Here is a 19,708-nt window from a genome sequence, read left to right on the forward strand (position 1 = left end):
AAGCGGGGGGATGGGTCAGAGGCCAAGCCTGTGGCTGCAGGGACTGGCGCCTGCCCGGCACCAGAGCTTTCCTGCCTCATTACCCAGCGGGCTGCAGGAGAGTCGGGGGAGCAGCTGGTAACCTGCCTGCTATCCCCCCACACCCCACCCCTGCCCCTGAGCCCCTGCTCTTCCCTGCAGCCTTGCAAGTGGGTCTCTGGGCCCCGCTACTGCAGAGCTGATCGCCCCCTCACCCCCCCTCCAGGCTTATACAGAGGGGTCACGTGGGGCCGCCCGCTGGGGGCCCGGGGGCCAAGCAGAGATGGTATCTCGGCAGGTCTGCAGAGGCCTAAACCACGACCCACCACAATTTACATTCTTCAGTCTGAGTTTGCTGGGGCCACGAGGGGTGGGAGCCAGACCTCAGAGTGGCAGCTGCCAAGAAGGTAGTGAGAAGTCAGCTCCCTTAGGGAATGAGGGGATTTGAGGACCCTGGGGTTCATACAGGGGGCTGGCGGCCCTGTTCACCCACAGGCCCAGGCACCCTGGGGCACCCTGCCTCGCCCTGCATGCCCTGACATGTACCATCCTGTACCCCAACCTCGAGTCCTCCATGGCCCTGCGAATGTCTTCAGACTGCTGCCCGCTGAGGTGGGACCGGCCCGAGCTGGCTGAGGGGCAGCCCCAGGTCATGGGCAGGGCCAAGTGGCGGCTTGAATGGACAGCTGTCCTTGTCCTCAGAGTAAACGTGGCCCTTAATAGAAGCAGGGGCTGTGGGGGCCACACCCATGCTGCCAGGGTGATTAGCTGGAGCTTCCACCTCCCTGGCCAAGCCCATACCCATACCCATGGCCACTCTGCCCCCCTCCCCTGCCCCTTCCCCATAATGACCCAGTGACCAGGCGATGGTGGGGGCTGGGGGACCTTTATTTATTGCTATGATCACAGGTCTACCAGCGGGCAGAGGGGTGGGGGAGGCAGGGTGACTTCTTTGAGGACTTGTCCATCCCTCATGGGCCCAGGAGCAGGCCAGAGAAGCTGGAGGTGCTCTGCACAGTGAGAGCTGCCCCAGAGCCATTGTCCACGAAGACGGAGGTGTACTGTCCAGCCTGCAGACACCCACAGTGGACGTCACCACCCACGGGGCCCAGCCGCTCTGCGGTCGACACCCAGCCCCACCAGGTGGCCCCTCCCCAGGCCTTACAGTGCCGAGGCTGAGGCTTAGAGGTCCAGGACCCCACCCCAGTGGTCCTCTGACCCCCACCCCAGTGGGCCCCCTCACCTGCAACTGCAACAGCCCCTGCACGTGCATCGTGAAGACGCTGCCACTGTTCTCCAGGCCGGAGATGGCCTCCAGGGACCTGAACGTGGGGTTCAGGGGTGAGGGGCCAGGGCACAGTGGCCGTGGGGGGAACACCCCTGTCGATGCCCAGAGACCTGCGTGCTCCCGCCTCAGGGCTCACCACAGTACTCTGTGTTCGGGGCAGCCCCCCTCTGCGGGCAAGGCAGTAGGCGGTCCCCTGCCCCTCAGGACACCCCAGGACCCTCGGGGGGCCCACTCACGTGTGGCGATGGCACAGGGACTCAATGCAGACCAGCACCCGCACTGTGTCCCGGGCCCTTGGCCGGACCCTGCCCTGCAGCTCCTTGGGATCTGGGGAGACAGGCCGGGTCTGCAGTGCCCACGGGGGAGGACGGAGCAGAGGGGCAGGGGGCTGGGGGCCTTCGGGGCAGACTGTGGGCTGGGGAGGGTGGGCATGAGGGCTGTCCAGTCCCCAGTGGGTGCAGGGTTGAGGCAGGAGGTGTCTCTGCAATGGGACTGAGGCCTGAGGTCTGTGACATTGGGGCCCACCTGGAGGGCCAGCCCCCTCCCCCACACACCCTGGCCAGATCCGCTCACCCACATGCAGGCTGGCGGAAAACTGGAAGATGGCGGTCACTGGGGCTGTGAACCGACCGGAGGCCAGGCTCAGGCCAGACCCCCGCAGGAAGGCACCCTGGGCAGCAGGCTGGAGTGGGACAGCAGGGGGACACAGCTGCAGTCTGGAGCCTCACCTCCCACACCCAGCCTGGGGTAGGGGGGTGCCTGCAACCGACAGCCCTCAGCTCAAGCAGACCCCAGGTGGGCAGGACAGAAGGGTGACCCATGCATCTGTCCCCACCAGGACTCTGGGCACCAAGAAGCTCCACAAGGGAAGGCATCTCTGTCCCAACTTCCTTGTACCCTACCCCGAGCCTCGGTGCTGTGTGTGGAGGCCCAGGGTTGCCCCGGGGCCGCTGTGGCCTGCTCTCCTGTGGGGCCCACCCACCACGCCCACTCACGGCCTGGAAGCCCTGCAGTTCCACCAGTGTCTTCTTGTCCACCAGCAGCGGGCCCCTCAGTCGACAGTGGAAAGCCTCGGCCACCAGCTGCCTGCCTATCCCCTCAGGCAGCACAGGGCCCAGCAGCCCCAAGGACCGATGCTCGGTGGCCTCTGTGGGGACAAGGGTGCAGGTGTGGCTCGCGTCAGCAGGGGGTTCTCTCCCACACCCAGGAGGAGAGGGGGTGGAGGGGGCCTACCCTTCAGCATGTCCTGGAACTCCCGCAGTGCAGACTCCTGGGGGGCCTCCACACCTGGGTGGCCGGGGGGGCCAGAAAGGCCTCGCTGGGGGAGGCAGGAGAAAATGAGGCTCCTGAGGGGGCACTCACAGCCACCCCGACCTGGGCTCGGATCCTGGGGCTCACCAATTTCTTGTCCTGGCCTCGGCACCGCTTCTTTGAGGGCCCATGATCAGGGCGCCGGACAAAGTTCAGCCACGTCACATGGGCATCTGTAAACTCAGGCCCTGAGGCCTCGGACAGCTGAAGGGTCAGAGGACAAGGCTGTACACTGACCACCAGGCCCTGCTGGGTCCTGCCCCACCTCCCCCGGAGAACAACAGGAATCTTAGAGCCCAGGCTGCTGGGGTGGGACTCAGTGCAGACACAGGAAATAGGGCAACAGGGCACCGCAGGGCTCCCCTGGGGCTCAGGCCAGGGACCCGTGTCCAGAAGCCTCCGGTCTGCTGCCATATTGGGACCCGCATGGCCCCTCCTGCTGCTTTCTGTTCCCAGGCAGACAGGTACAGCCGTGTGCACATGGAGCCAGCCCTGCCTGTCCCGACAGAGGTAGCCCTGTCCTGTCCTGGCTGAGGCAGGCAATGGTGGACAGGAGTGTTTTCCAGAGTTGTGCAAGGCTGCAGAGAGTGGGCACAGGTCCTGCTCTGTGCTGGGCGCTGGGTGCACAAGCTGGTGGCCCAGGATCAGACGCTCCAGACATCTCTCATAACACCCCATTTCTGCACCAGGGCAGTCAGAGGGATGGGAGCATACCTAGCCCCAAAGTCAGGGCTGAGTGAGGGGGTGCGAGCTGGGGGTTGGTCCCTCTCTGTATCCAAGTCTCACACGGGAGGTCCACAAAGTGACCAGGAGTGCAGCAGACACTGGCCTGGCAGGAGAGAGCTACTGCCACGAGGCCAGTGGAGCCCCGGCCACTCCTGGAGAGCCAACTGTCCAGGCAGATAGGCCAAGGGGTCCTAACCAGGTCTGGGGGGCTGGGAGGGCCAGGGTTCCTCCCTTCTGAAGTCCGCCTGTTCCTCCAGTCACCACAGACCTGAGCCATGGTGTGGGGTCCAGGGGGCAGGGGGAGCAGGAGCCCACTCTCAGCAGGAAGAGCAGGTGTCCGGACGCCTGCAGAGGGCTATCCTGGGGTAGGGGTGGCATGGACACCCCTTGTCTGCCCCAAGACTGCCTTGCCATGGCTCTGGAGGGGCAGCCCAGGCAGGTGGGGCCAGGCAGAGCAGGAACTGCCCCCCAGGATCCTCCCCCAAGCAGCTTTCCCAGAGCTTGCTGGCAGCCCACTCCCCTGGCAACAGGGCCAGAGGACTCGCTCTCCTCAGCCTGCCCAGCTGGAATATGGGGCCTCAGGCTCCAATGGGGCGCGTAGGCCGAGAGCAGCTGGGCTGGCCGCCATAGAGACGCCGGTGGGAGGCGAAGGCCAGGATCAAAGGCTCGAGGGCTGGCAGGGGGCCTGGCCCAGCAACCGCTGCTTCACTCTAAATCCAGCAGCCACCAGGCCCTTGCTGACAGGGTCAGCTCCTAGACCCCCTCAGGGAGCCCCAGCCCAAGAGGGTGGAGACCACAGGCTGAAGCAGGTGCGAGGTGCTCTTAGAGGGGACGCCAGGGGGGTAGGCTGGAGCTAGGGCCCTCCCAGGACCCGGCCTCCCTTCCCATGCCAGAGGCCATAAGGGGTGCTGGCTACTCAGCAGTGGGTCAGGGCAGGGCTAGCCTTGGCCACGCCGGAAGCCAGAGTTGGAGCACCAGATTCCAGCAGGGGGTCTGAGCCAGCTGCCCAAAGCACCTCCTGTTTGCAGTCTCACCTCAGGGCAGGAGGTTACTCAGGGCATGACGGTCCTTAGGCTTCAGTGGATTCAATGTAGCCCCCACAGAAGCCCCTCCACCCCCCACTCCCTCCCCAGGCCCAGAGAGGGTCCCCTGATCCACACTGTTATGGTTCCTGCCCGAAGTCCCACCCCACTCTGACAGGGGAGGCGGGCTGAAGGATGGCCCACGTGGGCCCGTAACAGATCATGCATACCTTAGGGAAGCCCAGTAGCCCCTCGCTGCCCAGTGTGGTGGCGTTGGGGGCTATGGGGCGCTGGCTGGACTGCCGAGGCCTCTTGGGCTCCCGCCGGGCCCCGTTGCCCCCGAGGAACGTGAGCTGTGGCCAGAGGAGGACTGTGGCGGCCACCCAGGCCCAGCGCATGTTGGCTGCTAGCTGCCGGATCCGGAGCCCGCAGCGGCTCAATGCTGTTGAGTCCAGGCAACCAGAGGCACTCAGAGTCTGAGCGTGGGGGCGCAGCCCCGAAGGACGCCTGACCGCCACTGGTGCATGTCTGCACAGGATGAGCTGGGCTAGTGAGGGACGCACCCCCGATCCTGCAGACTCCCTTGTGAGCAGTGCCCTCCCCGCCCGCGCTCCCCTCCTCCCCAAGGCTGGCGGGCTCCAAGGGGGCGGGGCTCACAAGGGAAGAACCTCAGCCTCCCAGGCTTCGGGGGCTTGCCAGGGGGCGTGGATGGGGGCGGAACCCCACCGACAGACCACCCACCTCCCACACAGCTGCTGCCCAAGGGGAGAGGTTGTGCACTCCCCACCCCAGCCCCTTCAGGGTTGGGCCCAGCGACCCCAGGCGGGGGCACACTCTGTCGGGGTTCATAGCCCCTTCCTATGACCTCACAGCCTGTCCCTCTGGCCCTGCTGCCCCAGGCCATGGCTCTGCTCCTGTGAGGGCTCCCAGCTGGTCCCAGCCTAGGTAACCCTGGGCGGGGGGGGCGGTTCCTCCACCACGGGCCAGTGGGGCTAGCAGGGAAGAGACCAGTTAACCTCTAAGCAGAGGCATGGCACGCAGCTGCCCCTCCTCTTCTTGTGGTGCAGTCCCAACTCTCACTGAGGGGTTGCCTTCACCCAGCTGTGCCCCTTGGGCCCTCCAGTCCCCAGGCCTGTCCCCCCACTGGAGATCAGCAGAAAGCTGAGCCCCCAGTGGCCATGCCCTGCCAGACAATCCACTCTGGCAATGGAGAGCAAGTGACAGTGGACAGGTCCCCAGGAAGAGCTGGGGCCCTTCCTTACCTTCCTACAAGCTGCAGGCAGCATGAAGCTGTGGCCAAGTGTGTTGATAGGCCCTGGTGGGGGCCCAACACCTAAGACAGGACCATCCCCCTTCACCAGCTGCCCCTCGGCTAGTGCCACCTGGGGCTAAGGGTGGTCAGAGCTGCGGCTGATCTGCTGCTTGCAACTCAGACTTGAAAAAGGTGGGGCTTCCTGTCCCAGGGGCAGCACGGAAGACCGCTCCAGACCACCACACGCCCCGCACTGGCACAAGTCCAGCATGAACAATGTGGGCAGGAGACAGCCAGCCCTGGGTCATGTGCAGGGTTGGCAGCTTCAGGCAGAACCACCTCAGAGACAAGCTGGGTGGGGACAATGTGAGGAGTGTCCGCCCAAGGACACCTGTCCCACTCCTTATTCAGGTAGATGTGGTCACCTCCCAGGACAACAGCAGCCAGTCTCAGTGAATCCTGAGCTCGCCATTGGAGCCTCAGCTCTCTCAAGTGTCCAGCTGATGAGCCCGGTCTCAAGGAGGTCACGCCACAGAAGCCCCTCTGCACCTGCCCAGTTAAAGCCTCCACGTGACCCTGGCCAACGCCCAGCAGGAAGGGACTGCCAGACAGACTCCTCCCCTCCAGGCTGAGCACCTACGTCCTGCTGGCCCAGAACATGTGGACACACCAGCTGTGCCAGCCTCCAGCAGTCCCCACGGGCCCCAGCCCCCTGGCTGACCGAGGTCAGAACCAGAGGGAGCCTGCTCTTGAGTTGTCCACACCTCCTGGCCATAGCCACCAACTGCCCCCTGGAAGAGGCTCATGTCAGCTGACCTTGACCCAACAGTGAACACCCCAACTCCACACAGGAGGGCAGGACCTTGGGAGTCCCCATTACAGCCCCCATCAGGCTGCCCACCCACTGCCCAAGGGAAGTGTCCCAGCCTCTCAAACCGAGAGGACAAAGTCATCTTTTATTCGGGGTCACATCAGACAGCAAGCCGCCATGGGCACCGGGGAGTCTCTGTACAGCATGGACCTGCTCCCACCGCCGGCTGAGGGTTTTTGAAAGTTAAGATTTCACACACAGGAAAAATGCATCTGCTCAATGTTCTGCCTCCTGAGTCCCTCAGGAGGGACACCTGGAAGGGGTAAAGACCTCCACAGAGATGCCCTCGGGCTGGCAGTGGATGGAGGGAGGCCCAGCAGAGCCACACACGCCAGCGGCTGGGCCCTGCAGCAAGCATAGGCAACAGGTCCACTGTTGGTCACAGGATGCCCAGCTCCTCAGCATACACAGCAGCTCTGGCCCCACAGGCCACCTCAGCACTGGGTGGAGATGGATTTGTGGTTCACAGACACCAAGAGCACAGAATTTAGGAGCAAAGACAAAATGATTTTTTTCACAGGAGTGGGTCAAATACACAGAAGTGGTAAATCAAAGAGCAATTTTAAGTTGATCAAAAAACAAAGAATGCCGAAGATGCATCAGTGCCCAGCTGCACGCAGTGAAGTCACCACCTGCTGCCTGGTGGCCCCCAGGCACAGCATCTTCCAAACACTAACTATGCAGGTGACATCATTAAGCAGAGACATAGAGGGGGAAGATGTTGGCGATTTAGGGAGTCATAGATCCTAAGCCTGAGAGGGTGCTCACCAGCCTTGCCCCTGAACCCAGCCATCCATCCCTCCTTCCCAGGCAGCCAGCCTCTAGGAACCAGACACGGATCTGCTGTGAAAGGAACTTGGGAGCCTGTCTCCAGGGCAAACAAAGTTCTGGACCACAAGTGCGGAGCCTGTGGAGCAGGTGGGACCCAGGGAACGGGCTGAGGGTCTCCTCCTGCCACCAGCGCAGCACGTGGAAAGCTGCAGGTGTGAAGGGAAGAGGGCAGTGTGACCAGCTGGGCAAGACACACAGCTCAGCCTCAGTGAGACAGATTTTCAACTTCAGCACAACAGCCCGTGTGCTTCCCCAAGAGAAACCTGCTCATTTCTAGTGAACACAAGCATGTCTTAAACACTAAGGCCAGACAGAGCCCACACCCCCTGACCCACCCTTGGCCACCTGCCAGACCCCAGCCCTGCCTGCCGGGTCAGAGTTCTGCACTAAGAATGCACGCAGAGTGTTGGATAGGCATCGAGTTTTATATTTTTAAGTGACCAAATCTAATAAAATGAAAAACAGGTTACTAAAACAGGTCCAAAAGACAATACGGGAGATAAGCTATAAAACCAAAGCGTGAGGCCTCCTCGTGGATATGGAGCCCCACAGCCCCTGCTGGATGCCATGGCGAGCATGGGGGCTGGGGATCTCACGTTTCCTCCAAATCCAAACTACACGCTTTGGTTCTTGTTTTCCTTTTAAAGGTTTTTAAAAAGCTAACCCCAGGAGTCAGCCAGGCCCGCCCTGTGCTCAGCGGCATGTCCAGCTAGCCCGCGTCGAGCTCGGGCCCAGCGTCCTGCGTGTCCGACCCCTCTGCTGGTCGTGGTGGCGGCTCACTCCTGTGCTATGCTCCTCAGCACGTACTTGACCGTGTAGGCGAAGGCCGCAAACCCAACTATAACAAACAAGTTCGCCAGGGCCCCGCCCAGGAGTCCATGGTGCCGGTTGGCCTGCTGGAGCCCAGCCAGGTGCGGCCCGGCCCCCGGCGCGTGCCCATTGAGGAGCGGGAGCCCGTGCTGGCCGTGGTGCGTCTCCCCGTCTGGAACCACGTCTGGTAAGGGGAGAGCCTGGGGTCTGCTACTGAGTTCGTCTTGTGCTTTCTGTTTTTGCTTAATTTCCTAAGAGAAAAACAGCAAGAAACAAGGGTTGGTTTAAACAAGCCAGTTCCTTCAGTGCCTAGGAGCGGACTGTGGTATGCCACGGAGACCCTGCAGGGTCAGTGGTCTCCAGCTGCACCCATTTCATCCTGACAACTGCACTAGAAGGCTGAGCTGCTGCTAATCCTAACAGACGCAAGGGCCTATGGGAACAGCCAGAATCACCATGCCTGTGCCTCAGGGACTGGGACTGAGCCAGTTCCGAGCTGCTCTGACCCACCAGGGCCCCAGCGTCCATGCAGCCCAGCCTCCCCTGCTCACAGCCACATTCTCTGCTCTGGCACCAAGACCAGGGAGTATGCCCGCCCCTCACTCTTGGCCACCTGGGACCTCAGCAGGCCCACCACCCTTTCCCTGACCTGCCCCTATCTCCGACTCACCCTTCAGCCCCAAGGTGCCCCAAGGAGAGGGGCAGCTCTGCAGCACCTGCCTGTTTGCACCTCAGTTCCCCTCTCCATGTTTGTAGCACAAGAACACACAGGAATACATTCTCTTGGAAAAAATAGAATCAAAGTGTTCCTGACTTGGGAAAGCAAACCCAATGGCAAACTCACTTTCTTACCTCCACAACTTCAGGAAATAATTCACAAAACACTTTGTCTTTTAAATTAAACACTAAACTTTGTGCAGCCAGTTGTCTTTTCTAGGAAGAAAAAGAAGGAAAATGTCAGCCTGATGGCTAATTTCAGTTCCTTGATGTTCCAGAAGCAGACTAAGGGACAGCTGAGCGACTAGTGTCTTCATGTTGTGGAAAGCAGTCCACAGCGTGCTCCTCAGGACAGACTGACATGGAGTCTCCCAAGGTCGTTTTTACCTTTCTGTATCATCAACTGATCTTAGACTTGATGCCAACTAATAACGGAGGAGTCCCTGTCCTAACTGGGCTGAGGAGACCAAGCGTCCTCCCTTACCCCCCCGGCCAAGCTCACCGTGAAGTCCGATGTCTCGATGCTGCCCAGGGTGGGGCCCTTCTCCACCATAAAGCTCAGGAGCCCCGTCAGGATGGTGGAGACGGACCAGGCCGGGTTCCATGTGTCTGGGTGGAAATCCGTGATAGAAAGACACAGCCTGAAAAAGGGACCCAGTCAACAGGGCACAGGTTCCTCAGGACCCCAGTCCGGCATCCAAACGCACAGGGACGTCTTACCTTGTATTGCACTTAAATCTTCCATTGGGAGTTATCATATAAATACTAGGAGGTTTAAAAGGAAATTCTCTGGGAAAAATTAGTTTTCCGTGATAATAGCCACCTGCAACAGAAGAGAGAAGCAGCCTTGTCATTGCCACAGTAGAGGCAGCCCTCACAGTCCTCAGTCTCCTGCCCACCCTGCTCCTGCCCACAAGCCCTGGAACACACGTCGTGCTGGCCATCTCACTGCGGCTCACGACTACCAACCTAGAGAGGCCTTACCACCCACCTCACCCCAAGCCAACCGCAAGCCCCTCTTCCCCCATTGCACACCTCTCTTCCCGAGAGCAGAACATTAAGACAGAATCTGCACAGGCTCCTCACTGGCCCTACCCCATATTCTGGTCCCCTCATTCCTGCACCTCTTGTCTCCCATTCTCCACCAAACCACACCCAGCAACAGGTGAAAAGCCATCATTCCCCCCCACCAAAAAATGAGTAAACAACAAAAAGCTGACCCCTCCCCCTCCCTAAGCCCTGTGAGCTGCTCCCTCCCCTGGAGAGCCTCGGGCCCACCCAAGGGAAAGGCAGAAGAACGTCACTTGACAGGACTTTCAGCGACATGCACCTGTCTGTGCAAGTGTGTGCATGCACAATGAGGCTTGAGGGAGCTGCCATCTTCCCACTGGGGCTCCCTGCTGGCCCCCAGCCCCACAGGTCTCTGCCCAACTCTCTGACTGCCTGGGGCACTCTCCCATGGTGAAGGAGTGATGGAGGCAGAAGAGTGATGGTGGTGGAGGGGTGATGAGCAAGTGCCACCTGAGGCCAGGTCTGCATGTAGACAGGCCAGCCAGCGAGGGATTAACTCTAGAGACAACACTGGAGCACACCCGCACCACGAGCACTGAGAAAAGCCAAACTGGAAAAAGCGCAGATGGAAACAGGCGTTCAGCTCAGAGGAGCAGGAGCACCCACGCACATTAGTGGAGACCACTGAGTGGGCGCCTGGGCGCCCCCGCCCCCAACCTGCCTGGCCAATCCAGAGAGGCCATTCAGCAGCACCCGAAGCCGCTGGTCCCCAGCAGGAAGGCCTCCGCACGCAGTCACACACACTGAGGGGCTGGGGCAGAGCCACGAGCAGGGCCTGCAATTCTCCCAGCACCCAGGTGCCTGCTCTCCACCGCAGAGCATCTATCGCAGGCCTGGGAGGTGGTGCATCTGAGGGTATGAGAGGCCGGGGGCGGGGGCAGTGGGAGGGAGGGGTCTCTCCTCTGGCTTCATTCCAAGGGTCCTGGCCAAGCCCTAGGACAGACACCACTGAGAGTGCCAGGCTCCAGAGGAGGGAGGCCTAGGAGAGGCACATCAGGGGCCACAGCAGTGCTGCCCCTGACCCACTGTCGGGGAGCTGAACCTGCACCTCCCTCCAGGGCCAGCACACCATCCAGTCAACATGATACCACCACGAGTCTCAGAACCAGGCACAGTGACTACTTCCACTTTATGATTTAAAAAAACCATTTTAGCTTCTCTGAGTCCCTCACCTTTCCATGTAAGTTTTAGAACCAATTTTTAGAATAAGCCTGTGTGCATCTACAGAACACTCTCCTAGGGATTTAAAGGAATAAAACCTCTAAACACAAATCAACACTTGTGTGTCAGGAAGCCCACTTGAACTGTGAGCCTTGCAGGTCTGGAGCAGCACTGACAGAGCTCAGAGCAAAGACGGGGTCAGCGGGCAGCTGACATGGGACCAGTCAGATGTAGATGTGGGAGAGGGGCTAAGGAGACTGGGAGGGAAGGGTCAGAACACTCAAAAGTCAGAGGAGCAAACGAGGAGGGAGCCAGAGTCTACACTTCAGAATCCACACAGGCCCAGACACTGAGGCCCGAGAGCCGTCCATCACGTGCGGTAGCTGAGGGTCCCTTGGAGACCCTGATGGAGCAGAGTCATTGGAGGATGGCACTGTGGACAGCAGGGCCCTGAGCTGAGGAGGGGGACAGGCACCAGGAGGGACACGACAAGTGCTAAGGGGAAGGGGGAGGGTAGTGGCAAGGTGGGCAGCAGAAAAAGCCCTCATCTCTGAAGGAACCCTTCCAAGGAGGAAGTGGACTGTCCCAGCCCAAGGACCAGGAACAGCAGGACACACAGGAGAGCAGACCAGACCCAGGAGAGCAGAGTGACGGGGCTGGGCTGGGGAAGAAGAGACTTTTATCGTCAGTCAGAGCGGCTGGGGGATAGGGAGGTTCCTGCAGTCAAGCCCCACACCCCTCTTATGTGGAAAACACTAAATCCACAAAGAATAAAAAGCCTTTAAAACCAGGCATAACCCTACTTGCGAAAGAACACTGCTCGTTCTTAATGTCTCTTTAAGTTTGTTAAAAACACAGCATGTATTTGATAAGTATGATCCACACAGGCTGTCCTGCAGCCCATCTTCTGCCCTGTGGTCTGGAACTCCACACAAAGCCATCACCAAGCCTGATACCCTGTGGTAAAAACGACATGCCTTCTGCACTGTTTCCTCAGGACAGGGAATTCCCGAGCCAGCAGAGTCCCATGAGGCTAGTGACGTTTCTGCCAGCCTACCCACAAGGCTTGTGAGTGGCTTGTGGGTCACCCCACCCTTCCTCCCAGCAGCACAAGTCCTCTAGGGAAATCGCATACAGAACCCCGTGGCAGGAAGAAGCAAGCGGGCTGCTCCAGCCACCAGAAGTCAGGACCCAGGCCTAGAGAGCAGCCTGTCTGGCCACAGCTCTCCCCTGGGCTCTGGCTTCACCGGGAGGCTGGCTCTAGGGCTCAACTTGAGCCCTGGAGACTCGCTGACTGACAGCTCCAAGGCCTAATCACAAACACCGGAGGCCACTGGGTGGCAGCATCCAACTTTGCCAAGCCCTGTGGGCCCCCACGTTTTATGCCCCACCAACACAATGTGCCGCTCTGGAGCTCAGAGGACACTGCACAGAGCAAGCACTCAGGAAATGACTTCCCTTCCCTCAACAATGCACACGCTGGTCTTCCTCTTCCCTGTCTGCTCTCCCAGCTCTGACTCCACTGAGGTAGGAGGCTGAGCAAACTTGATACTTGAGCAGTCCCTGAAGACAAAGAGGTGAAGTGAAGTGAAAGTCGCTCAGTCGTGTCTGACTCTTTGCGACCCCATGGACCATACAGTCCATGGAATTCTCCAGGCCAGAATACTGGAATGGGTAGCCATTCCCTTCTCCAGGGGATCTTCCCAACCCAGGGATTGAAGCTGAAGACGGAGACACATCAGCGAAACCAAACTGTGAGCAAACACCTCTAGGATTTGGAGGAAACCAGAACAAGCTCCATATGTGTGCAGTCTACTTCCTGCACATCCAAACCAGAAAGAGCATTACTGACAAACAGGAGTTTCTCGAGTAAGGTCTCTTTGGAACACAGACGCTGCCTCTTGTTCATCTAACTCAGAGCAAAGACTTACCTTCATAGGGAGTCATCTCAGGGCCTCGGACCACATAGTGCCTGAGGGAGGAGAGAAAATGAGTTGGCTTTGGGGATGGCATCACTCCAAGGTTGGGGTTTTTAGGGCCCACCTGAAACTAATACACTCACAGACATTCAGCAGGTGACTAAACTCAACCAGCTACACAGCTCCCTGCCTCTCCAACAGGATCAGAGAGGCTATGCCCTCCAAATTTTCTACAAAGTGCCTCTGAATCCACAACACAGTATACAAAAAGCTAATCCTCTCTGACCATTAACATCAACTGACAATTTAAAAATTCACTTCATAGGACTTCCCTGGAGGTCCAGAGGTTAAGACTCGGCACTTCCAATGCAGGGGGTGCAGGTTTCAATCCCTGGTTAGGGAACTTAAGATCCCACATGCCATGCAGTGTGGGGGCAAAAAAACAAACAAAAAAAAACCCCAAAATTCACAATTTATAGTTGAGATGTACTTGAAATCTGATGTTTCTCAGTGTGCCCAAGTATCATGCAGTAGCTCACCAGGAATAGCTGGAGACACGGAGAGACTGTGCCCCTGGCCCTGCCACCCTGGAAGACTCGGACGTGACCTTGAGAGCAGCTATCTTCAAGCAGGAGGGACAGGACAGTTCGTGATGGTCACCAAAGGCCTCACACAGAGGGACCACAGCCCTATGGACTCTGCTCTCCACACAAATAAACAACACTTCATCTCTATGGCAAGAAGCATTGGAATTGCTCGATTTTTTTTTTTTTGGCTGCTCTATGTGGTTGATGGGATCTTAGTTCCCTGACCAGGGACGGAATCCAGGCCCTTGGCAGTGAGAGCTGAATCCTAACCACTGGACCATCAGGGAAGTCCTGAACTTATGAATTTTCAAAGAAAACAGAAAAGCACAAAGAAGAATACAGAACTAACCAGAAACACAAGACCAGACACAACTGCGCACACATGAGTAACCACCTCTCCAAACACTACTTCCCACCAGGACGCTTTGACAACCCCTGCTCTCTACTGGCTGATAGGTCAGATTCAAAAAATACTGTCATCTTATGTCAGCAGACCAAGAACACACTGGGAAAGGTGGCCTTAAATTGGGGAATGTGGCCTTAATTTGTCACTGTTCCCAATTCCTGTGTCCAATCTGAGAACAACAGGAAGAGCCAGGCAAGCAGTGCTCTGAGAGTGCCTGACAGACCCAGGGCAGCAGAGTGAGGAAGGCCTAGAGTGCAGACCTCTCCAGAAGAGTGCTCTCTTCTCCAGCGGCAGGGACAGACACCCTGGCTGGGAAGAGCACACACAGCAGGCCCAGCACGGCCGTCCTCAGCTAGTGTCTGGAACTGGATGCCAGGGGGTCTCATCACCTTAACGGCACCTCGGCCATTTGGGCAAAAATGTGGTCAGTGCTGAAAGGAAGCCTGCTGTCTTGGAAGTATGGAATACTGGGGGGCTCCAGGCAGAGGTTCCTGTGACCCACTCCCCCTGAAATCTCTGGTGCTCAGTCCCAAAGGGGCTTCCCTGAGGACGACCCGCCAGTATAAAGCATACAGCTTGTCACAGCTCATGGCAAGGAAGGGAAGCCTGTGTCTGGTCTCCAATGGACTCTGCCTCGCACCTCTCCCTCTGCAGTGGGTCTTCCTAGTGAACAGTAGAACCTGGGACCTGACCCCCACTCAGGAGGGTTCCCCACACGACGAGGATGTCCCCTAGACTGCCACAGAGCCCATCGTCCATCTGCTAGCTACATCCTGGGGGGGCAAGTTCTGCTGTGACATTGATGTCTCCCACACACACCAAGGCTGGACTCCCTGAGACCCTCTGCCCACCTGCCAGCACTGACCCTTCTCTGCAAGCCAAGGAATGTGGATCCAAAATCCTTGAACACCTGTCCAACCTGGAAAAGACTTTTTATTAACTCAGATCTCTTTCTTCTAGGTCTAAAAATTTTTTTACAGTATTTAAGATCAAAACATAAAATATTAAAAACCCTCCAAACAGAAAAAATGCTCCTTGATGTTTCAGCCCTACACTGTTTCTCACAAAATCACCAGCACACCTGGTAAGGGCAGCGCCTCTGTGGCGTGGCAAGTTCCATGAAATGCACGTCCACAGGCACAGAGCGGGGTTCAGGACCCAACCCCCATCACAAACTTGCCAACGTAGGACAGGCCAGCTCACAGCATCAAGAAGCAAAGAACAGAGAAGGAGAGTCAAGACAAGGAGCTTCTCCAACAGGCGTTGAGTCTGCAGGCCCCAAAGTCACCCCTAGGATGGACGCTCTCTCTGGCTCCAGCGTGCAGAGCTCAAAGACAGCCTGCCACATCCCGGGTTGCAGTCCATTGTGAAGATAACCATAGAGCATCTGCAGGCCTCACAGTCCACTCACGCCTGATGAGGGTACAGGAACCCCCTTCCCAAGCTAAGAGGGCCCCTCCGGCCCTAAGCCTGTCAGGGAGAAGCCAGGTGGCAAGTGGTGCAGGGAAGTAGGCGGCAGAGCCTTACCACTCAAGGATGTTGGAAGGGAGGGGCTCGGCACAGATGTAAGGCACGGGGTCTTTCTTAATCCGGAGATAGTCCTGCTTCAGGCGCTGGGTCGCTGTCGTCGGTGCTCTCTTACCGCTGTTGCTGCTCATCTGCGGAGACAAGTCTACACTGACACAGGACAGAGCAAGGTAGCCCCCACTGCCCACACCTCTGCCACCCAGAATCAAGGCCCCTGGGCCGCTCCAACTTGCCCGCCCTCTCAGACACCCATGAGCCTTGCAGAGTCTCCTTCCCCATGTGTCCCAGCAGGTCCTTCGCCAATGTGACTTTCGTCAGATACAAAGGTTAAGAGAGACCCTGCAAACTCACCTGCGTCCTTGAAGAACCTTGAGAGGGAGAAAGCCCTTGAATTCGACGGTCATGAGTGGAGGCGAGCTAAAGCCAGCCCCAGCCACCTGCCACGTGCGTGTCTCCCCCAGCGCTACGCAGGGTGGTGCCATGTCCCTCCCAGAGCTCCTTGTTAAACGTTTCCCAGGACATTTACCACTGGCCACAGGGGGGTGGGAGGAACAAGGGAATAGAGGAAGAGCCTCTTTCTAGGACTGGAGAGAGAGAGGGGACCCCGGAGAGACCCAGACACACGTGCAGGACAGAAGAGGAAGCAGGAGCAGCTGGACAGGCAAAGGTAAGGAAGTGTGCTGTGACCAGGGCACAGCACCGGGCCACCGCAGGAGCCAAAGCACTGAGAATGGCAGCTGACGAGGCCGACCAGGGGCTCGAGGCCAGGCCGTCAGGCGGCACCCCACAGAGTTTTTAGGCCCAAGTCTTAAGGCAAATCAGATCTTCCGTTAGAAAGGGCACTCTGGAGGCCCAACAGAGGATGACTGGGACAGACAAGATGGCACAGGAGGGACAGGACGGCACAGGACAGTACTGAAGGCTGGGATCAGAGGGAGGCAGCAGCCATCATTCAAAGGAAGAGATCTGGCCTGGGTCAGGGGACCTGGGACACCTCAGCTCTGCTCCAGAGACAGGAAGGCGGGACAGGGAAGTGGAAGACGGGCTCCCCACTCTCAGGGGCACCAGAACAGCTCCAGCTCCATCTACTTAACAAACTAGAACATCTCAGAGATGGAAATTAGGTGCATAAGCAAAAAAGTTCTACTGCTAAAAATAAAGCAGGAAAGCCACTGGTGTAAAACGCGGTGGAGATGGAGGACACACAAGGTGTGCAGCACAGGATGGAAAGAGAGGGGAGGCTGACTAGACAGGGCAGCAAGTGAGGAATCACTCTGCCCAACCGGTGTTTCCAGCCTGTCCCACCACAGCAGGACGTCAGCAGCCAAATCTCCATGCAGACCTCCCAGCCAGTACCCACTTTGCACTGCCCCCCGCACCAGGCCGGACCCCCCTCACCTCACTTGCACCTTTCCTCCCATCAGTCTCTGCTCACAGTGCCTCATGAGAGGCTATAGACTCCCGCCCAGTGCCCACGGGATCCGCCTCAGAGCACCCGCCCCTTCAGATGACAACCAGGGCCTGCTGTCTCACCGTACCCCCAGGGTGCCACAGTGGTCCCTCCACATGCCCAGCCCTGCTTCCTGCTCTGGGGTCCCTAGACCTCAGATACCCATATACCCCATACCCCAACTCTCTCCATCCCACCACACCCCCGATGCAGGGCCCACTACGCTGCCCATCAGTTATCACAAGATGTCCGACCAGCCTCTGGCTTCCAATCTCCCCTCATTTCAGTCCACCCTGTTCACTGAAGTCAACTGACCCTTCTCATCGCACAGTTCAGATCACAACCTTTAGGACTCACTCAGAACTGAGCAAATAAATGTCAACACATCTGCCACCTGCCAAGTCCTCAGCCCCAGGCCACCCTCTATCCCCCAATTCAGACTCCCACAGCCCCCGACACTCCCACAGCCTGAGCCAACCCTGCCTCACCCCAACCACGTGGCCACACCCCAGCCCAGCCTCTACCAGTGGATGCCTCGCCAAGGCCCTGCCCAGTCCAATGCCCGACTCCCCTGGTCAAGTGCCTCCACATTCTGCCCTTTGCTGGCCTGCCACCCAGTTGCATATTGCACAGGTGCCATCAGGCCCCAGCAGACACTGCTGGCTGGGTTGCCCACTGCAGGTGGTTAGGGTCTAGCCTTATAGGGGAGCGCTCCCCCAGCACTACCCCCAAGTTCCAGCCAGAGACAGCAAGACGGCCAGGTCGTTCGCCATGGGCAACATCTAGTAACAAACACCATGACAAATCAAAAGCAAGACAAAAGCAAGACCACCACCCAGGACTTGTTTCCTTTAACTGTTCACCCTAAGTCTGACATTCTGCCACACACAAACCAATTCACTGGATAATTCAAACACACCTGTGCTTGAACTCAATTAAGTGGCCAACTTCAATGCTTCATGAAGGTTAGAGCACAGCCACACAAAACAAATAAAATAGATCCTGCCTGGGTCCTCACAAATGAACTTTCCTCTCCCTCTTGCTTTCGAAGTCATAATCTTTAGAAGCCTACTTACAATTCAACTGCTCCGTTTGTTAAAGGAAAGGGTTTCCTTGGCCTTGCTCAGAGCAGTGCCCTCAGGCCCCTCCAGGTGACAGGTAAGCCAGTTTCTCCCTCTTCCCCGGGCACACAGGGTGCATATCGGGTGCTTCCACAGACCCCGAAGTTCATCTCAAGGCCCCTTTAGGCCAAGTCCTCACAGACAGAGCACAAGTGTTACGGGAGACATTCAAAAATAAAACAAGAAGCACAGTCCACATACAATACTTCAGTGCAGACAGCTTGGAAGGCCAGTAGCCTGAACCAACATCCCGGCAAGAGTCCCTTCAGTACCACGTGGACACAGACTCGCCCCCTCACCCAGCACTGCCCGCCCAGCGACTCTGGCTCCTTTCTCTCCGCCCAGAGACCTTGGTCTGACCCACCAGAGTGCATGTGACAGCCCCGTGCCCAGGACTCGCACGGAAGTCTCTCCCTTCACCAGTGGGATTGCTTCACAGGCTGGATGGAGGCCCGCTGCTGATGGGGGCCACCGCACCTGTCCCTCCCACACCTGCAGAGACCGGCTCGGCTAATGTGTAGCAGATGACAGAGCACCAGTTCTAGGCACTGGCATCCAACTGTACCTGCAGAGAGGCTGGGCTTTTCAAGCAAGCAAGGCCCTAAAGTTACACCGCGGGTCCCTCACCCGGAGAGAACAGAGCCCTGATCACTGCCCAGAGAACTCTCAGGCCCTCACTAACTCCCCGGGGTCTGCCCCGGGACCTCTCAAAGCACTTCCGGGCCGGGCCCGGCGTCAGTTTGAGAATGGATGTGAACTAAACACAGACCAGCTAAGTGGTGTTAACTGGGAAGGGGCTAGAAGCATACACCTGGCCAGAGGTGAACCGGGACAGGTAGCTGGCAGACGGGAAGAGCAGGCAGGCACAGGTGAGAAGGCGGCCCAGGGCCCTCTCCAGCCACCCAGCATGGAGCTTCCCAGTCTGACCGCCCGAACTTTCTGTTTCCACCCCAGACGTTCATTGCTCGGCGGACTTAAGAGGCGGTATGGAGTCCTAACCGATAGAGATGAAGCGGCAGCGGCGGCGGGCTCAACGGCAGCCAACCCACCCCGACACCGATTCCCAAGATACGTTTACAAACCAAGCTCTACGCCGGCTCGTCCTGGCGGCGCCCGCAAGTGTGCCACTAACGGGAGCCTTTCCATTGGACGTCAGCCGTGTGGCCACCCGAATCCCCAAGTTGGCCGGAGGGAGGACGACCCGGCCCGGAGCCCCGGGCGCGCCGCTGTAACCGACCTCAGGTTCCGCGCACAGAAGCTCCGGGCCGGGCTCCGCGAGCGCGGACGCGGGGAGGACGACCGTGCGGAGGCCCCACGCTCCCCGCTCCGGCCGGCTCCGGGGGGGCGGACGCGCGGAAGAGGCCCCGGTGGAGGCCCGCGGCGCGCGCTCACCTCTCCCCGTCGCCGCGCGTGGGCCGCCGCCGCGCTCAGGCTCGCCGTGGTCGAGGCCGGAGCAGGGAGCGGAGAGTGGGGCCCGCGCCGCAGAGCTGCACCGCGCCGGGAGCGAGCCCACCCGACCACAACCGCTACCGCTACAGCCGCCGCCGCCGCTTTTGCTGCCGCCTCAGCTTCCAAGATGGCCGCCCACGGGGCGGGGCAAGCCCCACTTCCAGTTCCGGG

At 58.8% G+C, this 19,708-nt stretch overlaps 2 protein-coding genes across 4 annotated transcripts; both read right to left on the reverse strand.

Moving 5' to 3' along the window:
- Positions 1-885: 885 nt before the first annotated feature.
- Positions 886-4,969, reverse strand: C1QTNF12 (C1q and TNF related 12). The gene is made up of 8 exons (XM_043485599.1): positions 4,596-4,969; positions 2,705-2,821; positions 2,540-2,624; positions 2,302-2,453; positions 1,880-1,988; positions 1,543-1,633; positions 1,262-1,340; positions 886-1,088 (listed from the first exon to the last, which is right to left on the reverse strand). Exons 1-8 carry the CDS (start codon positions 4,761-4,763, stop codon positions 990-992), a joined length of 900 nt encoding a protein of 299 aa, XP_043341534.1. The 5' UTR covers positions 4,764-4,969; the 3' UTR covers positions 886-989.
- Positions 4,970-7,730: 2,761 nt separating this feature from the next.
- Positions 7,731-19,692, reverse strand: UBE2J2 (ubiquitin conjugating enzyme E2 J2). 3 transcript variants are annotated; one of them, XM_043485595.1, is made up of 8 exons: positions 19,326-19,359; positions 15,869-15,885; positions 15,518-15,648; positions 13,010-13,050; positions 9,567-9,669; positions 9,349-9,487; positions 8,982-9,062; positions 7,731-8,380 (listed from the first exon to the last, which is right to left on the reverse strand). In XM_043485595.1, the coding sequence occupies exons 3-8, from the start codon at positions 15,646-15,648 to the stop codon at positions 8,096-8,098; spliced, it is 780 nt and encodes a 259-aa protein (XP_043341530.1). In that variant the 5' UTR covers positions 15,869-15,885; positions 19,326-19,359; the 3' UTR covers positions 7,731-8,095. The 3 variants fall into 3 exon arrangements, with proteins under 3 accessions (XP_043341530.1, XP_043341529.1, XP_043341531.1); XM_043485594.1 differs by lacking the exons at positions 15,869-15,885; positions 19,326-19,359 and adding an exon at positions 19,481-19,692; XM_043485596.1 differs by lacking the exon at positions 19,326-19,359 and having other exon boundaries at positions 15,869-17,093.
- Positions 19,693-19,708: the final 16 nt, after the last annotated feature.

This window comes from Cervus canadensis, chromosome 13 (genome assembly GCF_019320065.1).
Source record: "Cervus canadensis isolate Bull #8, Minnesota chromosome 13, ASM1932006v1, whole genome shotgun sequence".
Lineage (NCBI taxonomy): Eukaryota > Metazoa > Chordata > Mammalia > Artiodactyla > Cervidae > Cervus > Cervus canadensis.

Bases quoted from the DNA above. Each gene is read 5' to 3' on its own strand.
- UBE2J2 (XM_043485594.1), bottom strand. From the start codon at position 15,648: ATGAGCAGCAACAGCGGTAAGAGAGCACCGACGACAGCGACCCAGCGC. The intron at 9,063-9,348 runs GTGAGCTTGGCC...TTTTCTTCCTAG, and splicing joins TCGAGACATCGGACTTCACG to AAAAGACAACTGGCTGCACA. The intron at 8,381-8,981 runs GTAAGAAAGTGA...TTTTTCTCTTAG, and splicing joins TATTTCCTGAAGTTGTGGAG to GAAATTAAGCAAAAACAGAA.
- C1QTNF12 (XM_043485599.1), bottom strand. From the start codon at position 4,763: ATGCGCTGGGCCTGGGTGGCCGCCACAGTCCTCCTCTGGCCACAGCTC. The intron at 1,989-2,301 runs GTGAGTGGGCGT...GTCCCACTCCAG, and splicing joins AACTGCAGGGCTTCCAGGCC to CCTGCTGCCCAGGGTGCCTT. The intron at 1,089-1,261 runs GTGAGGGGGCCC...GGGTGTCTGCAG, and splicing joins AGGGGCTGTTGCAGTTGCAG to GCTGGACAGTACACCTCCGT.